At 45.0% G+C, this 17,912-nt stretch overlaps 2 protein-coding genes across 2 annotated transcripts in view; one reads left to right on the plus strand and one right to left on the minus strand.

The window, feature by feature from the left end:
- enox1 (ecto-NOX disulfide-thiol exchanger 1) overlaps positions 1-159 on the plus strand; it is a gene marked incomplete at its 3' end in the record, with an annotated part of 20,376 nt that extends 20,217 nt beyond the window's left edge. The window contains exon 14 of the mRNA XM_083682612.1: positions 28-159. Within this exon, the coding sequence (XP_083538738.1) occupies positions 28-159 (132 nt within the window). The remainder of the gene's footprint in view (positions 1-27) is intronic.
- Positions 160-9,370: 9,211 nt separating this feature from the next.
- Positions 9,371-17,818, minus strand: dnajc15 (DnaJ (Hsp40) homolog, subfamily C, member 15). The gene is made up of 6 exons (XM_083681966.1): positions 17,697-17,818; positions 17,264-17,315; positions 15,488-15,561; positions 13,851-13,927; positions 13,083-13,153; positions 9,371-9,507 (listed from the first exon to the last, which is right to left on the minus strand). The coding sequence occupies exons 1-6, from the start codon at positions 17,796-17,798 to the stop codon at positions 9,437-9,439; spliced, it is 447 nt and encodes a 148-aa protein (XP_083538092.1). The 5' UTR covers positions 17,799-17,818; the 3' UTR covers positions 9,371-9,436.
- Positions 17,819-17,912: the final 94 nt, after the last annotated feature.

A 17,912-nucleotide genomic window follows, 5' to 3' on the forward strand; every position in this document is an offset into this window, starting at 1 on the left:
CCTCCATCTCTCTCTCTCTGTCTCCAGGTGTCAGCGGGGGAGCTGGAGCGGCTGATGGTGCGTCTGCCCAACATGTTCAGACAGGAGCTGAGTGGAGTCGGCGCCACGCTGGAGAAACGATGGAAGTTCTGCGGCTTCGAGAGCCTGGGCTCTGCGTGACCCAGGGAAACACACACACTGACCAAACCTGTGGACACACACACACATTGTGGCTGACTGTGAGAGAGAGGACCCGCCCAGCGATAGAACACTGATGACAGTCAGGAGTGTCAGCCACAGACTGTGAAACTGTGTGTGTGTGTGTGTGTGTGTGTATGTGTGTATGTGTGTATGTGTGTGTGTGTGTGTGTGTGTGTGTGTGTGTGTGTGTGTGTGTGTGTGTGTGTGTGTGTGTGTGTGTTGCACAGACTGTGCTTTGGACAAATTGCAAGATACCCAATGAAAATTCTGCAATCTCTAGACACTGAGATGTATCCATTGTTTTAGGATGGGAGATCCACCATTCATATCACCAATAGAGATACTAAGAGAGAGCAAGAGGACTGCAGCTGTAGCTGAACTACAGTAAATCCATGAATCTGAGCCAATTGGGTCGTCTGCTCTCTCTCACAGTGCAGACATTCGCTACGGTAACAGAGGGAGTGTAACTGAACCCAGCGTTAAGAATCAGGACAGATGGATTCTACTGGAGACTTCTCTCTCTCTCTCTGTGTGTCTCTCTCTCTCTCTCTCTCCCCCCCCCCTCCCTCCCTCCCTCCAGACGGCTGGACTGGTTGTGTAACTTGTCTGTCACCAGCTGCGTCTCTATAGGCCAGGGGAGAACCAGGAATAATATATAATGGAGGGAGAAGCTCGAAACAGATTTAGAACTGGAACCCTGCTTACTTCTCTCATACAGGGGGTTTTGGGAGCATTTGCTGTAAATGCTGGTTTCACGCTCCATCAGTGCTCCAACTTTGGCAGACTCCTTCAATGGTTTGGGACTGATTGTGGCCTACATGGATCATATACATGATATATACCTCTGTATATATGACCTCATGGAGATCAGCTGTACCGTACACATCCCTCCCTGGATAACTCAATGAAGACCATCAATCTCTCTCTATCTCTGCTCTGGCTTTCAATGTCCTGTAGACTGGCCAGTGTGTGTTGTGCATTCTTCTGGTATCTACTCGTTTAAATTATGATGTTTTTCTAATCTAATAAAGACGTTTTTACCCAAACTGTACCGCCAATTCTGCAAGTGTCATTTAAGAAATTGTGTTGCCGTGAAATAGATATTATAGCAATATGAGCATGGTATAAAAGCCGACTAATGATCTCAAAGATAACAACAGTCAAAGACCGAGAGAGATCAATGCTCATTATTATTATTATCTGAATTTTCCATCTGAAACTACTTTCTCATTTTCTGGATGATATAATCCTGCTGAACTGGTTTCATGTTTGATCTAGACTTCATAAACTGATAAACAGTCATGTAATATGTGTTGAACGTCCCTGAAGAAAAAGGATGTGCCCTCATTAATAGCGAATGAAGAGGAGGGAGGAGCACGCGACTGTGTCTGTGGGCTTTAGCTACTCTCCAGTCTCTGATTGTGGTCTTTGATGCTCCTTAATCTGTACTGACATGGTGTAAATCACTATACTCACACAAATGCATTTTGATGCTGTTTCTGATGCAACAGTGGGGAAAGCATGTATGGCAATGGGCCTGGGCTGGGCTTGTCCATATCTTTTGACCGCTTATCTGCTGTCCTGTGGATGGAGGATCACGTCGCCATGGAGACTGCAGCGTGAAGTGTTATAGACCTCTCATAAATACGTCAGAGGCCTGTCATAGGGAGGCGTAGTGAGATGGGAGGATTTCTGTGGTTCATCATAGTGCTGACCCGGCACGCACGCGCGTGTGTGTGTGTGTGTGTGTGTATGTGTGTGCATGTGCGTGTGTGTGTGAGTGCATGTGTGTGTGCACAAGAGGTGCATGTGCGTGTTCAAGGAGAGAGCACCAGAGATTACTGTGAGAGTCTCTATGAAAGTAAACAACAAAGTAGGACAGAACCGCACATGGGGTGTTTAGATTCTCCATGTCCAAACCAATCCACAGCGTCCGAGGGAAAAGAGAGCCAATGGGGATACCACTGTTTTGTTTTTTTCCTTCCTTTAATCAAACATTCACATCCAATTACGCTTCCACACTAGCCACCGGTTGCACTGATCTGATTGGATTATGGGTGAAGTCCATTTTAGTGATGTATATTTCATATTTGATTGATGCCAGGCCATGTGGCTTGCGGACACTGTTGAGTTTCCCTACACCAAAGCCCTGATCCAGATGATTCCACTTGAGACCCGACTTTCATCTGCTCCAGATTACACCCCAGAGGTCCAGGATGCACAGCTGCACAGAGACATAAATTAAGTTGCTATATTTTCCTCCTCTTTTTTACTTTGTTTACTGATTTATGTTTTGGCCATGGTTTTGCACCCCCTCGCTACGTGAATACTGGTTTAAGTTGTATTTTAGCATCTCAAGAACTCTAAGTAATAGTTAACTTTCGCCGTAGATCGAAGACCCATCTCATCAGGCTACATCTTAACTGTCCCTCCTAAAGACCTCTTCATCTCCACCAGCCCCCTGTACAGTTTCTCTACTGTAAATAAATAATAATAATAATAAAAAAAGTAAAGTAATTCTTCCTTCTTCTAGTATTGTGACTGCCAGTAGCCCCTGGTCCTACCATAGATTACTTTTTCTTATGATGACTGATGGATCGATGTTTCACTTACTTAGACAAATGTATTAGTTGTGAAGTCGCTTTGGATGTGAGGATGTTACTCAATACCCAGGCAACCCTTACACTGCTTATTCATTTGGATGAATATCGGGCTACTCCGTGTCATGTGTTGATATAGCCATATTTGCAGATTCTGCCATTTGACTATTCTGACTATTTACTGTTATAATCAGGATTATAATTACAGTAATCTGATCTTTCATTAATCTACACATTATCAGCCACTAGCCATAATTACTTTTACCATGTCAAGATCATGTCCTCAAGAAACGTAATAATAACTTCAATTTAACTTAATGGAGTTGATTGAAAATGTGTTCATTCAATCTAAAAAAAGCAATTGTTTTTAATCGGTTGATTAATTAAATTGTTCATCTGTCTAGGAAAGCAGAGTTAAATGAATAGTGTCATTTGTTGCATATTGAATCACTGAGGACAGTTACTGTATGTGTATGTGTGGATGGTTGGCTGTTAAATACAGCCCTCTGATTGGCTGTAATATCAAACCCTCTGATTGGCTGTTAAATACAGCCCTCTGATTGGCTGTAATATGGGATTGAAGGTCATTGCACATCTGTGAATGACCTGTGCGTGCGTGTGGATTTATATGTGTGTGCGTGTGTGTACGTGTGTGTGTGTGTGTGTGTGTGTGTATGTGTGTGTGTACAGTACAGTATTGTCAGAAATAGGATGAAATGAGCAATAGCAGAGCAATAATAAGGCCTTATTATAGGCTTATATTTGGCTGAGGATGTGGAGAAGGAGAATTGCACATGGCTGCTCCCTCCTGGGGACTGCAACAGAAAGAGAACCACGTCCACGTCCGCAAGATGGAGCACTGAGTTCGTTCCTATTTTTACCCTCTTGAATAGTGAACAGGCATCATCACAGAACTACAGAACAGAACTACAGAACACAGCGCAGGAGAGCAGAAGTAGCACCGCTGAAACGGCACATGCAGTATTCACATTGATGTTTGATTTTCCTGTTTCAAAACATTCTCTCTGCCCCTGGTCCTGATACTGTAGAAAAGTGAGTTTGTTCATGTCGCTGTGGTGTTTGTACACAGGCGGCAGGCGGTAGCCCATGTGCTTATTCTCTCTGTTTCAGTTTTCTTGTTGTTTATTTATTCCATCCCTCCGTCCTGGAGTGCAGGCTTGTGTGAGATGGTGATAGATGGTAGTAGAATGATGCATGGCCATTGGGACTCTTACAAACAGCCAAATACTTACAAGATGTAGACCGAGGGCCTGTCATAGCCCTTGTTCTACAATCCCTCTTCAGAAAACCCCTCTCCTCCTTTCTCCCACTCTGTCTCTTAATGCCAATTCTACCTCTGTTGTTCTTCTGTGTGTGAGGGTGAGATCATGAGCGAGACAGCCACAGAAGGATGTACGGCCAGGCTGTGAACATGTCTGCTGTCTCCATACTGTCCCTAAGTGTCCTCCTCTCCCTTTCCACTGTATGATTCATCTGCATTTTTTTGCTCGCTCGTCCATTCTACAGGACCAAGTGAACAATAGGAATTGATGTAAGATAATGTCTAACATGTGCAATATTGCGTCATGTGACATGCTGTTTATTTACAACCTTTCCTAAACGTCTCAGAGCTGCATGAAATCAGCTTGGCTGCCAACCTGCCTCTCAGCCAAGAAATCTGTCACTTCTGTAAAGCGCAGCACTGATGCATGGGTTTGTGTGTGTGTGTGTGTGCGTGTGTGCGTGCGTGCGTATGTGTGTGTGTGTGTGTGTGTGTGTGCGTGTGTGCGTGCGTGCGTATGTGTGTGTGTGTGTGTGCGTGTCTGTGTCTGTGTTTGTGTGTGTATGTGTTTGTGTGTGTATGTGTGTGTCTGTGTGTGCGTGTGTCTGTTTATGTGTTTATGTGTGTTTGTGTTTGTGTGTGTGTGTGTGTGTGTGTGTGTGTGTGTGTGTGTGTGTGTGTGTGTGTGTGTGTGTGTGTGCGCGTAAATGGGAGCCATGGCAGCCAGTCGTCTCTATAAATAAGAGGTGTAGGAACAGGAGTGGGAGTGGAGCAGCATTAGCTGTGCTGTGTTCTAATGACGTCTGTTGACAGCCATAATTAGCTCTGGTCCTTTGTGGGCCTTTGTTTACAGGGTTGAGACATTTCTCATTCCACCTGTTTCACTGACTCTCCAATGTCATGCCTCTTTTTTTAAGTCCTTAATTATGCCATTTCATTGTGAGAAATTGGCATATTTCTGTGCATTTGAAAGCATGAGGACTAAGTGAATAAAACAGACATCCTCTATCCTAACAGTGGAGATATAATAGGTGACCCAACCACCAGTGCTTTGGTGAAGACACTGCTGTGGTACAGGCTGGGGCATCTGGCCTTACCCAAGCCCGGTTGCACATGGATACCTGTAACCACATACTGTATCTCGGATCAGATTACACGACCTAATCCTAACCTTACCCTAGCATGGTATAATCTGTAAATACAAGACCGTTTATCAGTGGTAAGGGGCAACCTACTGCAGATGGAGCAATGTATACATTCTCACCAGGGTGTGCTGCTCCTCCTCTCCCTCAAATGTCACTCTGTTTCTCATCAGACTGATCTGACCCCCCCCCCCCCCCCCCTCCAACACACACACACACACACCCACACCCACATCAATCTCACCATCATGGCTGCCATCCCAGCCTCTGCGTATGAATGCCAGGCGCCTTACCACGCAGAGCAGCTTATATCCATCTTTACCACTGATATTGTAACTTCTTTGGCTGGCCTATATCTGAACAGAGCTCCTAGGCCTGTGTTTCTGACAGCAAAGCGGAGGGAAGGGAGTGATGTAAGATTTAGGAGTGGAGTACTGACAGGTCTGAGGAGAAACAAAAAACAGCTGAGGAGTTGAGCTGAGGTGGGAGTATTTCCTCTGCTGGAGAGAGAGCACTTATGTGTTATGTTTTTAGCTGAGTGTCCTGAGATGAGCAGATAAGCAGATGAGATACAGCATACGATAGGTTATGTATTTATGTGAACTTTTTCCATTGACATGTTCCCTTCGGCGATGATCTTTTTGCAAAGTGGCATCAATATTCATATTTCACAATGTAACAGCAGTATGTAACAGATGTAACAATGTAACAGACTCTGTAATATGACATTAAAAAGAGATGTTCAGAATGCCATGGGGTATTTTCATCCTTCAGAAATCCTGAACCATGTAGTATACAATTGCCAGAGAGCAATCGGAGCACCACAAGTGCATCTTGACATTGTATAACATAAAATAACAACAGCATGCTGAATAACAGTTGCTTAGCAACCTCAGTCCAGTCAGTCAATCGTCTGAAGGGAAACAGAATGGTTGTTCTTCTGTGTTCTGTGTTATTGTCATTATCACAGCACAGACCAGCATATCTCTGTGTTAACCTACTACTCTAGCCTCCAGTATAGTACATAACGATTGTTCTTCTATGTTGTCCTCATTATGCTAGCAGAGACCAACATACCTCTGCTTTAGCCTACTAATCTAGCCTCACGTACTTCACTTCACTGTTAAAGCGTGGGACTGTTCCTCATGAAAAACATCTCAATAGCGCATGTCTTAGATACAAGATAAGGGTTAGGGTGAGGCCGAAGACAAATGTCATCTAACACAACATCAATCATGAAACTCATTTAATCCAGAGCAACTACATATTCAATATTTTGTCCTTCCACACATTCTATTTCCAATTGTATTATCATTCCTCTCAGTGTATTTTTCCTAGTTGGGAAGAATGGGAACACATTTAATCTGCCTGCTGGTTACTGTTGCCATATGGTTTAACTTATGATATCATGCTGTTGACAGTGCTCAGATCCAGCCGGGATCGAATAGAGACTGGTTCTTATAAACACATGTGGAAGCTATCACAGGTGTGTCTCCTCTCCACTCTGCTGATGATGGAGGGAACAGATCAAAGGCCTGTCTGTCAGTCAGTCATTCTGTCTGCCTGTTTGTCTGTCTATCTGTCTGTCTGTCTGTGAGCCCTTGTGTGTCAGCTGTCTGTCTGTTTATCTGACCCCAGTCTGTTTCCACTTTACCACTAAACCATTCTTTAGAATATAATGAATATTAGAACTCTGGAATCCTACGAGGTTCAGTGTTATCAAAATGAATTCACTAAAGTCCTGCATATTTATGGAGAGAAAGAAAGTCCTGCATATTTATGGGGAGAAAGCAGAGCATTCATGAGGTGTGAGTGAAAGTATGCAATTTCTTCTTTTCTCTACAACATGTCCAGCATTCCAGCCTTTTGGGCAGCATGAGGCCAGTTAAGCAAAACCTTTTCTGTCCCTCCAAAAGTTGTTATTTTTTACATGTAGGCTACAGTACCATGGTGGTGGGGGAAGGCTGCAGAACCATGGTGGTGGGGGAAGGCTGCAGTACCATGGTGGTGGGGGAAGGCTGCAGAACCATGGAGGTGAGGGACAGGAGGAGGGAGGCTGCCATGTGGGCTCACAGCGAGAGGAATGGCTAGAAATAGCAGCATCCACAGGAGGGAGAGAAGGAAGAGCAGGCCTCTGCCAAGCACTGTGCCCTAACCTACCCTGTACATAACAATCAATACTTTCACAACAGCACAACATGAGAGTACATTTAGGAGACAGTCAACAACCCAGGGTCCAGCTGAGATACATCCAGACACAAAATTTGTGAAGACATCACAAATAAAATCTCCCTCAAGAGGACAATCTGAAGACAAACTACACTAGCCCCGGCCTTGATAACAAATTATTCAAGTTACCATTTATTTCTACAGCATCAAAAATGTAATAGTGTCTCTACTTTCACACATATTTCATCATGCTCCTTGATGAATCATGCTCTCATCTTTACATATTGATCTGTGAGATTGAATATGGTTCACTGTTATGTCAGATGCGAAATGCATTTCTCAGAGCAACTTACATTTTACAACTTCTCTTTATGGTCCGTAGCTAAGGCATGTTAGACTGCATGTGCAACTGTGGAGCAGATCACATGACCTGGCTGAGGGCCATGGAGCACTCTCTCACAGTAAGTCTGTAGTGTACAGTACCAGTCAAAGGTTTGGACACACCTTGCCAAGAATGTGCAAAGCTGTCATCAAAGCAAAAGGTGGCTACTTTGAAGAATCTAAAATATAAAACACATTCCGGTTTAACATTTTATTGTTTACTACATAATTCCATGTGTGTTCCTTCATAGTTGTGATGTCTTCAATATTAATCTACAATGTAGAAAATAATAAAAAATAAAGAAAAACCATTGAATGAGAAGGTGTGTCCAAACTTTTGACTGGTACTGTAAGTCACCCTCAACTGTTCTCCCCAGCATCACACAATACATCACTTTTCATTCTGTCTCCACGGTGACGAGAAGACGGTTAACCCCTAACCCTAACGTTAAAGAACATTAAGACAGAAATGTAGTGACTAGAACAGGAATGATTCTTTGTTGAGACAACACGAAAACTGTCAGCTCTTTCCATCTGTTCCAGAATAAGTTGTTGTGAGGGGGAAACGGCCACAGCACAGCAGTGGTGTTGCAACATCAGCAGCGCTGGGAGAAGGGACTAATTATGGACCAACACAACAATGAGTCATTGATTCCTGGTACATAAAATTGCTTTATTCAGCAAACTTTGATAAACGACTAATTAACACACACACACACACACACAAACACACACACATTCTCTCGCTCTATGCTGAGTCATACGGTCTGACCATTCATCTCAGAGTTACTTTCACAACAGCTGTACATAGTCTGACTCTTAACCACATCGGGGAATGATGAAGTAAAAGAGAAATGGTCAGCTTGGTTATTCTATGGTACAGTATATTTTCAACATAGTAGTTGGGTACTCATTTTGATGCTGGTAACCCTATACTTCAAGTGGCCTTCAACATGAAAGATATGTGAATCTGCACTGAACGCATTAGACAAATGCCCTACAGATCTATTGCTGGAGGCAGGAGGAGTGGGAGTAGAGGTTGAGTAGAGGCCTGGCGCTAGAGATGGAATCGGAGCTGGTGCTGTCGTTGGAGTTGGACGGAGGTCTGGGGTCTAGAGATGGGCCTGGGTCAGGAGGGGAGATGAGGCCTGGGGTCTAGAGATGGGCCTGGGTCAGGAGGGGAGATGAGGCCAGGGGTCTAGAGATGGGCCTGGGTCAGGAGGGGAGATGAGGCCTGGGGTCTAGAGATGGGCCTGGGTCAGGAGGGGAGATGAGGCCTGGGGTCTAGAGATGGGCCTGGGTCAGGAGGGGAGATGAGGCCTGGGGTCTAGAGATGGGCCTGGGTCAGGAGGGGAGATGAGGCCTGGGGTCTAGAGATGGGCCTGGGTCAGGAGGGGAGATGAGCCAGGGGTCTAGAGATGGGCCTGGGTCAGGAGGGGAGATGAGGCCTGGGGTCTAGAGATGGGCCTGGGTCAGGAGGGGAGATGAGCCAGGGGTCTAGAGATGGGCCTGGGTCAGGAGGGGAGATGAGGCCTGGGGTCTAGAGATGGGCCTGGGTCAGGAGGGGAGATGAGGCCTGGGGTCTAGAGATGGGCCTGGGTCAGGAGGGGAGATGAGCCAGGGGTCCCGAGGGCTGGGGTGATGGGGTCTGGAGTTCATGTTTGAAGGGTAGGTTGTCCAGATCAGCGGCGTGAGTCTTTGTCCAGCACGTCTTTGGCTTCATTGATCTTGGCTGCCATATAAGGAGATCCACCTGCAGGAAGACAAAAGGTTTTCATCAACTTGTTCCCGTTTCATCCTCCCCTCTCACCCTTCTCTCCGCTTTTTATTACCCACGCACCCTCTATTCGTTCCAGGTGAGAAAGAGAACACACACAACCTACAAATCACATGCAAGCTGTTATCTAAAGTATCCGTCTACACATACAATCATGCACACACGTCTAAAACCCGATTATATCCTGTGGACTGATAAAGTCCACTCAAGTGTGACTGACGCACACGCAGCAGTCTCAGTCATTAGCCGTCCTCAGTGCTGTGGTCACATTCAATCTCAATCCAGTGCTGCTTTGCCTGCCTGCATTAACACCCAATGGCCAATAATTACTATGGAGTGGAGGCGAGGCGGGGAGAGAACTGATACAAAGGCTACTGTCAAGGCCAGATGGTAATGAGGGAGGGCAGGTGCAGGGAGACTTGGACACGCTGTATGCAGATGTGCTCGGGCAGTCGAGCTTTGGAGGTGATGAACCTATACACTTAGGGCAGGGTACTGCACTTAGGGAGCTGTACGGAAACTGTCGATTATGTAAACTATGTAGCCATCCAGACAACAGCAGCTGGAAAAGGCCACCTTATTCTATAGACAGATGCAGCTAGGTAAGCCTGAGGCGGAGAGGTCTAGTAAGGGTGGGTGGGTGTGGGTGTGTGTGGGTGGGTGTGTGAGTGAGTGAGAGAGAGACACAGACCTGAGGCTGAGTAGTCTCCTTATCACACAGGGTCAATGAACTGAGCATCCTGGCAGAGTCTGCTGAGGAACACCGCTACAAAAGCCTGAGGGCAGAGGTGTGTGTGTGTGTGTGTGTGTATGAGGTATTTGTGTGTGTGTGTGTGTGTGTGTGTGTGTGTGTGTGTATGTATGAGGTATTTGTGTGTGTACACAACAAACCTATCCAAAATCTTTTCATGGCAGTCATGTGTGCGTACTGCCCTCTCTGGCTGAGTTGTGTTTGTCAGAAGCAGTACTAGCAAAGTGTTTTAGGTAATTAATGAGAAACAGCGTTTGGGAGCACAGAAAGCAAGGCCTGTGTGTGTGTGTGTGTGTGTGTGTGTGTGTGTGTGTGTGTGAGTGTGTGTTTAGTGTTATAAACGAGGGACTGTTCAGAAGCAGAGAGCAAGAGCCTGACAAACTCTGCTGGCATACTAATCACACTCTCTGCCACAGGTGGGGCGCACGCGCGCACACACACACGACACAGACACACACACACACAGACACAGACACACACACGGGTGGTGAAACCCTGCATTCCCCCATGCATACAAACACAGGCCAAGCGGGAGGTATACCCAAACCAATGCTAGAGGGCAGAGAGAAAGACGCTTTGTTCATACTGCATAAATGCTGCAAAAAAATCTGTTTAAAATCTGTTTTAGAAAAATGACCGTTCAAAAAGCCATTACAAGTGACCAAATCAGATGTGTGTGTGTTCAGACAGTGTGGTCAGTGATTTTAGAATACAGAGACACCCAGAATCTCCTTCTTTAATAGTAGCTTCTATTAAAGACAAACTTTTCAGTCTCAAACAAGTTCGACTTTTCAGTCAAACAAACAACTATTCAACAAATCCATAAATAAAAAATAAAAAAATCTATAAAAAAAATAGTTTCTTTCCAGTGAATTTCTTAGATACATGACTCTATGATGAGCAAAATAGTTTTGAAGTTGAGAGAGCTATATTTATTTATTTGGTAATGAGGACAAAAACAACAAAAAACATAGTCCAGCTGGCCAGAAATCCTTTTTCTTGGATGCATGTTCTGCTACTTGTAAAATAGCCTGAAAACTAGGCTGTGCTCTTAGATTTTGTCCAAAAAAAACAACAGGTATATAGGGACCATTTGATGAGTAGGCAGTAGTTTCCATGTTATCTCAATGGCCATTCTGGTCTGTCTCGGGGGGCTTGGTTGCGTAACTGAGAGTCGGGACTCTAGGTGTATATGCTCTATGGTGTAGTCTTAAGATGACATGGCTATGCTAGTTGCCATAGCACCGGTGGGACCCTGTGGAGTGTAGGTGGTGGTGCTCCTGCTTGCTCTAACTCAGAAGTTAGTGGGTGACAACAACTTGACAAACTCTTGTCCTTCATGCTTGTGTGTTGTTTGTGTCGTGAAGTGACGACGTCAGACAACACTGTGTCGCATAGGGAGAGATGAAAAAAAATATATCACTTCAGGGCAAATAAATCGGATTTGACCATTCAGACAAGTCGCATTCCATTTCATCAGATTTGTATCTGATCTCAAACCAATGGTCTGGTTTGAATATATCCAATTCCATGTGGTTTTTGCCTGTTCAGACTGCAGGGAAAACAAAGGGATAAAGAGATGCAGAGCTGGGTAGACAGACGCAGAGATGGACAGACAGACACATGGACAGACAGATTCAGGGATTGAGTCTAGCTAAGGGCTGCCAGAGTCTGTTTCAGTAGATAAGGCCGGCTGATAAGGGATGCTGGTAGCTTGACGTAACACGACAGGACAGTAGCCTTGCATGGAATAAATGGGCTTGCTGGGATAAATCTGTCATGTAGGTATTTGTATAAGATAAGATCAGCACTGACAAACACACACAGAGAACATATGAGGAATTCTCTGCTATCATTTAAGAAACACATACATGCCATGTCTGTATGTGACATTGTTGATGGATGGGGCCACATCAGGAAGGCTATGGGTAACATGACACATCAGATGAATTCACACAAGGGGGAGATGTAATGAAAAATGGAGAGAGAGAGATGGAGTGGAGCAGAGAGGGAGAGATGGAGAGGAAGGAGAGAAGAAAGGGCCATCTTTTGCTGCAAGTCTGCACTCTCACCACACCCTTCCTGTGATTGGTGCATCATGGGTATGGGCAATAAATGTTTCCTGAGCTTTTTCACCCTTGGGTCCATACCTCAAAATCCTCTCCATTTCCCTCCCTCCCTCTCCCTCCTTCTCCCTCCCTCCCTCTTCCTCCCCCTCCCTTAGTCACCTCTCGGCTCATTCCTTATTACCCAGAGTCAGATAGGAATCCCACAGGCCATTTCTCATTTCACAGTGAGTAAAACTACCCCGTGTGTATTTGTGTGTACACCTCTCAGGAGAGGGAAAAACACAGTGGCACTGTGGGTGTGTGTGTGTGTGTGTGTGTGTGTGTACACCTCTCAGGAGAGGGAGACTGAGGGAGGCCATTAACCTTGAGCAGAGGAGAGGAGAAGAGAAGAGAGGAGTGGAGTGGAGAAGGGAGAGGGGGTGAATGCACCAGCCAGGAATGGGTCCCGACGCTAACATAAACGCCCTGTTCAGGACTTCAATTACACCCTGTCGAGGGGTTCCTGGGTGGTCAAACAACAGAGGACTTGATAGGGCGACCATGTTAGAGCTACCATGTTAGAGCTACCATGTTAGAGCTACCATGTTAGAGCTACCATGTTAGAGCTACCATGTTAGAGCTGACCATTCAACAACCCTTCTAGTACTCTAACCTTTGTTCCTTCTTCCATTTCACATCAAGTTCAAACTAATAAACCTCAACAGAAAATAGAGAGGGGAGGACAAACTCACCTTTATCTGGGTGGTTAAGGACCATAATTCTTCGATGGGCGTCTCGTACCTTCACCTTGTTGCTGGTCGGCCTTAACACAGACACAGAAACTTCATTATGGATCTACAATGAAACATTCTGTATACAAAAGGACCCCAAAAAATGGTGCCGTTCAAACACAAATTATGACTCATGAGTCTTCTTTAAGGTCACACAACTTAAATCACACGTCTTCTAAAATCCCATTCAGAAGTACATAACGCATGCAGAGACACACAGCTTCAGAGAAGGACCACAGCCCCATCTAGTGGCCACAGGAGGAATTGAGAGCAGCTGTAAAAACACCGCTTACTAAGCAGTGAGTAGCCTGGCAGAGACTAGGAGCAGTAACTTCCAGGGTTACTCACGGTTCCGAGGGACTAGTTGGCGGGAGAGTGGGTATGATTCCCGCTTGGGCCAGATATATACCGAATATGTGTATATAAGTCATTTTAGATAGAAGCGTCTCCTAATGACCATATCATGACTATTCTAATAAATTCTGTGGGCAGCTATGCTGGACCCGGTGTTCCAGGTCTGACCACTAAACTATTCAGTGGTGTTCCTGACTCCTCTCTCTTCCTCTGAGCTCTGATTATTAAGTCCTGCTGAAAGACATGGAGTGGAGAGACTAATAAATTAAACTAAGGTTACAGAAGGGTGACTCATAGAAACCCATCAAGGAACCAAGTGAAATAAATCCTACACACTGTTAAAGTGACATGTCAAAATGACTTCAGTCCTCTTACCCGATTCCGAGGATGAGACTGGCTTCTCGTTTAGTCATCTTCTGATCAAACCCTCCTTTGTAATACGGTGAGAAGGCCTAGAGAGAAGAGGGAGGGAACATCATCTACTTGATCCGTGTGTGGGAACACACACACACAGACACACACACACACACACACACACAGACACACACGCACACACAGACAGACACACACACACACACACACACACAGACAGACACACACACACGCACAGACAGACACACACACGCACAGACAGACACACACACACAGACACACACACAGACAGACACACACACAGACAGACACACACGCACAGACAGACACACACGCACAGACAGACACACACACACACGCGCGCACAGACAGACACGCACACACAGACAGACACACACACGCACAGACAGACAGACACACACACACGCACAGACAGACACACACGCACAGACAGACACACATGCACAGACAGACACACACGCACAGACAGACGCGCAGACACACGCGCAGGCAGACACACGCGCAGACAGACACACGCGCGCAGACAGACACACGCGCAGACAGACACATACGCACAGACATCCTTCCGTAAGTATTGGGACAGCGAAGCACTTTTTATTCTTTTGGCTCTATACTCAAAGTATGGATTTGAAATCAAACAATTACGGTGAGGTTAAAGTAGAGATTCTCAGATTTTATCTGATGGCATTTGTGTACATATTGGTTTCACCATTTAGAAATGACAACACTTTTTATACTATACAATAATATGTCAGGGCACTAAAAGTAATGGGACAGATTCATAACTGTATCTTAACTTGGGAGGTTTAAATCGACTGTGGCGACATGTGGAAACATGCCCTCCACAAATATAAAAGGGGATTGAAAAGGGTGGAAATGTTTCTGGGATGCAGAGGATATAAATAAGTGTGCGTGACATGTGGATGGTTAGGATCCAATAACATCCCACTTATGCCACAGATACACACATATCATATGAGGTCTGATCTCTCATGAAACCCACGTCAGGCAATGCCTCAACTCACTCACACGCACACCAGGAATGACTGCTGCCATCTCTCCCACACACAGACACACACAGACACACACAGACACACACACACACACACACACACACACACACAGAGTCATAGGGCCGGCAGTCTTGTCTGTCAGTGTGTTTGTGAGCCTCCAACTAAACCCTGAACACAGACAACCTGCAGGGTCAGGTAGAGGTCTGCCATGTTAGCTGGGTCAGAGAGGGGTAGGGAGGTAGAAGAAAGAGCAAGGTAGACATGAAGGAGAGCTTCAGAAGGGTGAAAGAAGGGGGAGAGAAGGCAAGTAAGGACAGCATGGGGGTGATTGTAGGGCATGTGTGTCATCCTGAACCTGATCTAACCCCCTGCCCCAACCTGGGTGTGTGAGCATGGAGCCAAACCTCAACTAAGGTGTAACCTAAAAATGGCGCCATGAGTCAGTCGACAGACAGACAGAGACAGACAGACAGACAGACAGCTCCATGCTCCAGAGTAGTATAGAATATTCACATAGAGAGTGGATCATTTGGCCATGCATAGTTTCAGTCATAAGTCAATACTATCAAAAGACAAACAAACAATTTGAGTCAGTGTGTTACTTACTGAAGCGGGCATGTTCTTGACTGTCTCTGAGAAGACTTGTCCAAGAGGCTTCCAGAGCTGGAATGCATAACGACCTGACAAAGGAACACAGATTATGAGCATAATAAGGTAAATATATAGTAAACAGGGTTGAATGAGAATGTAGTATTGGTCCATTAAAGTGGCCGTAGTCCAGGGCAAAACCAGAGGTTAAACCACTGTAGTGTGTCCTATGTAATACTGTATGTGTCAGATGGTATTTGTTTTCCGTGTGTACTGGGTCAGTGATTGTGTTGGTTAGCTGCCATAAACTGCGGTCTGGTCCAGACCAACACTAGGCTCGTCAGCACTGCAACCCTGCCAGACATTCTGTGTTTATGTACTCAACTAACAGCCACAACCAATAACCTGAAGACCAACGACCGCCAGCTAGCAGAAAACCCCTCTGGAGGAAGTGATTTTCAAGAGAAAAACCATAAAAGAGAAAAATCATAAAACATGGTTTGGGAATAATTGAAGGATTATTTATCATGTGCTGATTGACATGTTTTCAGTTGTTTTGCTCGTCAACGTCCAGATTTGACATTTTGTTTTCATGAAAGCCCAAAGTTTACAGCCCTGGCCAGAGTGGAGGGAGGGGACCACACACACACACACACACACACACACACACACACACACACACACACACACACACACACACACACACACACACACACACACACACACAGAGAGAGAGAGAGAGAGAAATTAGGCAAGTTCTCTTCCTCAAAAGCAACCACTGCTGTTTTGTGTTCTCACACACTGACCTCACTGTAACCCTGCAGGCACCTAGGCCTATAAAGAGAAAGAGGTTTAAAAGAAGGAGAAGGAGAGGTAGAGGGACGATGGAGAGCGGAGAATAGGAGGAATAGAACACCTGCCAAAAACACAATAAAAGCAAATAATAACATGATGATATACAGTAAGTGCATCACTGAGCTCTCCCATCTCTCTCTCCACTTTTATGCAGACGTGGCTCTAGTACTAACTATGAAACTGATGGCAAAATATCAGAGCAGTGTTTCCTAACTAGTGGTTCGGGAGCCTGGACCCACTAGTGGGGTGCAGCCAATTCCTTATTGGTAGAAGCTGAAGACTGTGGCTAAGACACATTGTTTTATGTGTCTGGATGGTCACAAGACATTTTAAAAGGCTTCAGGTAGGTCTCTGCCAAAATAAGTTTGGAAACTACTGGCATAAGGCCCATTCACTGTTGCTCTCGTCAAGATAACCTGACAAGAACACTTCATCATAATATAGGCCTAGTACTGGCGCAATAGCAATTTCTGGCCAATGACAAAGTAAGATAGAAGACAGATGTTTCTGACCAGTTTGTATCAAAAGACATTAGTTCTCTAAGATCAAGCACAGCCAAGAAGACACAATGAATCCAGAAGTAAGATAAATTGGCTTGAGTGTCCATGCCAGATGACTATATATATATATATATATATGAGAGAGAGAGAGAGAGAGAGAGAACCTGATTTTGCCTAAGCCTAGGAGCAGCAGTAAAATTGCCTGAGACCTAAACGAATACAAAGCAAAAGGTCAAGGTCAGCTACAGAGTTTATGGACATGATATTCAGAACCATGGACAGCAACCCGATAAACAAAGCGACCTAACTAGACTAGTAGACTAGACAGAGTCACTTGCTAGCTAGAAACTCAAGTCTTCTTGTCGTGAGACAACACAATCTTAATATGCAATAGTTGTGTGTAATGTGTATCGAGGCTTCAAGCCACTTAGCTCCTGACCTGCAAAGGCTGCGGCCGCGACTCCGAGTCCAACCGCTATCAGAGTCCCACCCTGTAAACACATTAGCAGCGACATCATTAGCTAGCCAGCACAACAGCATCAACAAGTTCCATTACTTCATTCATTCATTCATTGCAGACCGTGGCTACTACATAGATAGCTTGCCAACTAACAGCTTGCCAACTAACACCTACAGTGTAGCAATATGATCAATGTGAACTAAGATTTATGAAGAACACTATTTAACATTAATTTAGTTAAATGGAACCTTTTGGGCAGGGGGCATAGCTTAGCTTTGCAACTTGCTAACTGTTAGCTACCTACGTACAGTAACCAGCTAGCTCCAATTAGCTATGCTATGCTAGGCTATTATCATCCATTATTATGGGACCAGCTGCGTACTAAGATCAACAATAATGCCAATATACTTACAAATCGTTTGTCAATTTCTGTTTCACTCCTCACGTTTGATTTCGGTGTGTATTCAGCATATCTCATGTCCGCTTCCATGGTCACTGTGTTTGCGTTCGCCATGCTGCTTCTGTCACTTCAAGGACACAACTACGGATCGCACAATGGGACGGAATTAATGAAACATTAACTATAGCAACTATTATGCGAACAACAAAACCGCAAAATATACTTTAG

The sequence above is a fragment of the Argentina silus genome, assembly GCF_951799395.1.
Source record: "Argentina silus genome assembly, chromosome: 12".
NCBI classification, from domain to species: domain Eukaryota; kingdom Metazoa; phylum Chordata; class Actinopteri; order Argentiniformes; family Argentinidae; genus Argentina; species Argentina silus.